The sequence below is a fragment of the Oryzias melastigma genome, linkage group LG22 (assembly GCF_002922805.2).
Source record: "Oryzias melastigma strain HK-1 linkage group LG22, ASM292280v2, whole genome shotgun sequence".
Lineage (NCBI taxonomy): Eukaryota > Metazoa > Chordata > Actinopteri > Beloniformes > Adrianichthyidae > Oryzias > Oryzias melastigma.
In genome coordinates, this window is record NC_050533.1 from 24,978,843 (window position 1) to 24,984,842 (window position 6,000).

The following is a 6,000-nucleotide window of genomic DNA, read 5'->3' on the forward strand; positions in this document are numbered from 1 at the left end:
GCAAAACTTCAGAATCTATCTACTCCTATAGATCAGGGGGTCCCAGAACTACGGCCCGCGGGCCGGATCTGGCCCACTTCCACATTTTTCCCTGCCCTCCAAATACTATCAGAGAGACATGATTTTTTTTTCCCCAATCTGGCTTTGAGGTTGCTTGCTAAACCAGTTTGCAAAAAACTGCTAGCATTAATCGCAGACAGAGCTGCAAACAGAAAACGCTTTTTCTGTTAGCCTACAGACCGACCCCGGCCCCATATCAGAGAAGAAAAAAGTTACGTGGCCCTTACAAGAATGATCTGCTCTAGATGACCAACTTGTTGTTTTATAATTCCCGTCGGCACACATCACAAGTATTAATTTCTCTTCCATGATCAATTTTCAAACGGTCGGCACTTCCTTTGATAAAAAAGAACATGATGCAAATGTCTTTACCAAATCTGAGACCCTGATTGGCCAAAGTTTAACCTGGTTTAGTTTTCAACGTGCATTCAGTGACCAAACGTTTTGTATGTGGAGCTTAAAAACTGTCATGAACTCAGAATTCGTCTCTTAGCAGCATCTCCAAGCTGAGAGATCAGGAAACGTTTACCCTCATGACATTTGTTCCTCCACAGCTTCACGTATTTCTGTGGTCTTTTTCAGGTCAATGAGAACGAAAGATTGTGGGGCGATGAAGGTGACTCCACTCTTCCCTCCCTTTCTGGCGGGGGCGTCCAACCCCCCTGCGTCTCCCCGCTGCTCATCCTGGGCTGGCTGCTGCTCCTGCTGTCCCGTCCGTAAGAGACCCTGAGCTGGCATCCACAGACTGCGCTCCAGATCTGGGTGGAAAACGGGGGAGTGAGATGGAGCCTGACTGGAAAACATCCATTTCTTTGTGTCAGATGATGTTCGGGGGAGACGGGTCCCCACTTTCCCCCTGTCCTTTGTCACTAAAACCACACTATCTCTTTTTGTGAATCATGACTCAGAGCAGATGTGTTGTGAACCCTGCGCCCCTGAAAGAGCGCCACCCAAGGGGAAAAAACAGGAAACACACTCGACATACCCAGCTTCACGCCTGCCCGGGCACAAACTCTGACACCAACAACGCCGTCGCTCATCTGACAGGAACGTCCACGCCTCAGAACATGCACAGAAGAGAGACGCTGAAGGTGTGGTGCCGGATATGTCAAAAGATAAACATATAAATATATAAATATATGAAAATATATACAAAACTCTTCTGTTCTCGAACATTCCTTGATGTAAAAAAATAAATGTCAAGAGTTCTTCTCTCAGATGAAGATGGAGAGATTTTTGGTGGAATGTGCGTGATGGTGAACACACAGCACTCTGTCCATTCAGCTTTATTTTCATGCCTCATTTGCTTTCTAAATGAATGTTAGACGTGTCACAGGAGTCACGGCACAAACACATTCCCAGGTTTTTGTGAGAACATTTTAACAAGATCAGGCAGAGGACCTACAGTACTTTAGCAGACCTTTTTCAATGCTTTAGATCATTTGGTATGAAAAGATGTCTCTTGTAAATTCTTGGTTTGCCACTTTGGAAGGAAAGTCTTCATCTATGCGTTCATTAAGCTTTAAGTGTGAGGCCTGCTGAGTCGTTCCCGTCTCAAGTGTTAAAAAAAACAAAAAAATATTGTGTTTGTGATGATGCAGCAGGAGATGGACACAACTTTCTATTTTTTAAATATATGTGAACTCTGTCTCAAATAAACGGAACGTCGGATGTGTCCGCGGCGCCCCCTGTCTGCCGGGACCCCATCAGCTGGACATGACGGCTCAAAGTGTGTCACAGTTAAATGTTCTGCTGGGGCAGTTTGTGGCAGAATTCAGAATGAAGCCAAACACAGGAGAGACATCAACAACATCCATTTCAGTTTAATGAAATTATCCTCAAGACGCCCTCAGAAGAGCAGATGGAAAAGGGCCAGTTCACCCACGGCATACGCAAGAGAGACAGTCTCTGTTCTCATGGCCCACTTTGGTTCTGGTCAAAATAAATATTTTGTTGGATTATTGAAGCCAAAGCTCCACTGTGAACCTCTAAAAACATTCATTGTTTTTGTTTCTTATGTGTGATGTGTTTTCTGGATGTTCTAAATTCAAATTCAGACCTTTAATTTCCACTTTAAGGCGATTCCCATTCACTGACCACTGTATTAGGCTCACTCATTGACACAAACAGCTGATCAAACGAAAGTGCAAAAGTGGACAATAGCAGAGTAGAAAAGTGTCAGGATTTTAGCTTCAACTTCCAGATGTTTGGATCAGATTATCAGAAATATAAAACATGGATTCATCCAGTCTTGTATGGACAGCTCTGGCTGCTGCTGCTGCTGGTGGTGGTGGTGGTGTAGTGGTTTGGGGGATATTTTCGGGCCCAACATTTCTAACTGTGTTGTAGCTGATCACATCCATCCCATCATGTTTTCAATTTCATAAATCTTCTTTTTGGCATTTAAAGCTCAGATCATCTTCAGCAGGTTTCCTGAACTGACCCTCATCACCAGACCTCAGCTCAGTAGAGAATCCCTTGAGTTGAGGGAAAGCGGGAGATTGCGCAGCAACTGTGTGATGCTTTCATGCCAGAGTGAACCATAACTTCAGAGGATGGTTTCAGCTCCTTCAACCTCAAACGATTCATTCAGATCTGAAGGTAAACAGAGGTGGAACCCATTACAAATGCAGAAAGGGTGAACGCTGTGTATCAGAAACATGGTTTATGGCTTAAAAGTGAACACTCCTTAAAATCATTTTAAGTGTTTAAAAATGCTAATTTTAAAGCAGCATTGCAAGTGATTCACCAAAACTAAGAGAGTTTATTAAAAAGAAAGCTAAAATCCAACACAATCCACCAATGTTCAGAATAGAGTTGCCCCAACCGATTATTTTCATAGTAGACTAATCACTGATTGTTTTTTTCTGATTAGTCGACTAATCGGGTCATGCACAAAGTGGAAGAAAAGCACACATCTTAACAATCATTAGATTTGAATTAACTAAAAATAAAGATAATTAAGATGATAGTTTATTAAACCTTTAATGAATCATGCAGCTTCTGTCCTTCGTTAGTTTCTGGGATTAAAGCAAGATAAAATGGAATGAGAGATATAAGGAATATACTTTCCATCAAACTCATTTTGACAGGTGCCCCGCCCCTCAAGATGATGTAACAATTTAATATAAATTCTATTTATAGATGGTATATAGGGTCAAAGGTCACCTGTCAACATGAGTTTGATGGAAAGTATATTCCTGATCTCTCTAATAAAGTTGGCATCTGAAACAAGGAAGTGTTTTTCACTGCAGATAAAGTTTTTGGTCTCAATGACTCAAAAATAACAAAATAACATTTTTTGGTGCTGAACCCTCACAACTTTGTCCAAATGTATTATACTTTGACTCCTTATAATATAAAGTAATGACTAATCGACTATTAAATTAGTTGTGGACTATTCTAATTAGTCGTCTAATTGTGGCAGCTCTAGTTCAGAACATATTGTTTAATATATTTAAGTCTCACTCTGATCATCTTTTGACCTATTGTAAAAATCTTCCCATTGTTTTTTTTTTTTTAATAGTATAATTGTTCCGTTTTTAGCCAAAATCTAAAAACTTGTGTTGTTTTCTAGAACATAGTTTCTGCAAAGCGGCAGGAGTCCATTCACCTCTGAGTTGTTACTATGGAGAAAGTCCGCATCCTTCCCATCATCCATCTATTTACACATTCTCCCACTAGCTTACAGCCCCTCACTCCCCCAACCAACATTACTGATGCAACAAAATGGTGATGAATATCAGAGCTATCCAGCTGTACAGCTTAGATCCAGATGTTTTCATCACACATTTTTTACCAGTGGCTTCTTTTCATCTGCTCCTGATTCCCTACAATATGATTAAAGAAATACTCAGAAATTGAGTTTTAGGCTCAATTTTGTTTATACATGTCCTCCATCATGAGAATAATGTCACAAGAACATATTAAAATAGGAAAATCCCGACTGTCATCAGCATGGGTGTTAAAGGAGAGCAGATTGAAGGAGCGCGTCTCATGAAAGGATGTGGCTGCAGTGTTTTAGTTGATCTGCTGCTTTGGGAGCGACTGAAGTGTGTTTGGCTGAACTGGCCCTTTGAGTTTGTCACAGTTGTGGTGATGACAGGGCAAAGGTTCCACCCCATGATGAATCTTCTGAGGCCATGACCTTCATATTGACCTTTTTGTTACATGCATCATGTAATTGTAAGGATGTTATAATATAGTGTATACTGTAAGCTACACAGTGTATGCCATATCTATGATGTCTGGAGTGGACTATTCATACCTTGGGTATAAATAAAATGGGATTTAACCAAATATTTTCTTTGAGTGTCAAACAGTTTCAATTTCTTCTGACGCATACAAACATGCGCATCAAAAACTTGAATAAATGGGACCCCTGGTGTAAACAAACCCCGAGTATGTTTGTTCTTCTGTAAACAAAACATCTGCATGAATAGAAAAGGTTTTTAGATCACCAAAAACAAACCAACCCTAGTTTATTTCATAAATATCACTCCATCATGAGCTCAAGGAGGCAAAGAACAATGACAGATCTGTCCTAGCATCACCTGTGTGCTGCATATGGATGCTCTAATTGCTGCCAGTCTCTGTGTTTTGGGTCAACAGCTATGTGGGACAGACCTCCAGCTGCCCCACATCCTGGAGCTGTCTGGCCCATCGCTGCTGCTTCAGCCTGGAAAAAGCTGAAAGCATGCCCCCCCATCAGGGAGTGGGGAGCAGAAAGATGTCCAACGTTAACTGATGAAGAGCCCCCTCTGAGGAACAGACGCTTTAGGACACCAGAGTCCATTTAGTGACTTTCAGCAGCACCAGAGGAGTGTCAGAGAAAAGCTTCACAGTGTTTCAATCTGAACTGTCATTTTCTGTACACTTTTACACCCAGAACATCAACTAATGAGTTATCATTGTTAGGAGTTTGAGGGAAAAACCTGATTTATTTAACTCTTTAACACCGGAGCTCCAGTGTTTATGTTCTTTGATTTACTGTAACTGTTCAACTGTTAACACAATAACTTCAGCAGATTGTGAAGAAGAAAAGTGGCGCGAGCCGACAAAAAAAGGTTGGTGACCCCGGTCTAGAGCAAGCATCTGTCTTTTAGATCTGTCTGCAATAAACAATGTTTTAAAGACAGTTAAATACTGTTTTCTGTCCTTAAAGGGTCACCAAACAGGACAGTTGGAGGGTGATTCCACTATCATCCCAGATTTGAAAAATACAAAAAAGGAGGGGGCGGGGCTATTGGAGGAGGTGTGGTCTGGATGTGATTGACAGTGACAGTGGGTTTAGCTTGAGGAAACTAAAATATATTTTTATTATTGACTCAATGAAAACTCAAGAAAAAAAATCATAAAGTTGAGGAGGTCCAAGCAGGCTGCCTCCCCATCCCACAGCCGCTCTTTGTCTGTTGGTCAGCCAGCTTTCTAGGGGCCGGTATAGCGAGCAAGTAAGCAAGCTCGACCATTCTCTGGCGCTTCTGGCGTATAGAGGCGACCTCCGCCGCTCTTGCCGTTAACATTGCAGAGAAAGCTCCCCCGCTCGTGGCGTCGAGGGGCAACCTCCATCACTCTTGGCATAGTGGGACGACCTCCATCGCTCTCTGGGTTCACATTTTGGAGAAAGCTCCCCCACTCTCGGCTTTGCGGGGTGACCTCCGCTGCTCTTGGCGTAGCGGGGCGACCTCCATCACTGTTGGCGTAACGGCAAGACCTCCACCGCTCTCTGCTTCAACATCGCGGAGAAAGCCCCACTACTCCCGGCATCAAGGGGCGACCTCCACCACTCTCTGCGTTAACATTTTGGAGAAATCTCCGCCACTCTCGATGGGCGACCTCTGCAGCTCTCTGCGTTTACGTTGCAGAAAAAGGTCAGTAGCTCTTGGGGTAGAAAGGCGACATCTGCCACTCTTGGCGCAGTAGGGCAACCTCCACCACTCT

The 6,000-nt window shown here is 42.8% G+C and overlaps 1 protein-coding gene across 1 annotated transcript in view; it reads left to right on the forward strand.

Moving 5' to 3' along the window:
• The window catches only part of gfra4a (GDNF family receptor alpha 4a), a 209,272-nt gene extending 204,817 nt beyond the window's left edge, over positions 1-4,455 (forward strand). The window contains exon 8 of the mRNA XM_024266942.2: positions 643-4,455. Coding sequence (XP_024122710.1) covers positions 643-780 — 138 coding nt within the window. The 3' untranslated portion in view covers positions 781-4,455. The remainder of the gene's footprint in view (positions 1-642) is intronic.
• The last annotated feature ends 1,545 nt before the right edge of the window (positions 4,456-6,000 follow it).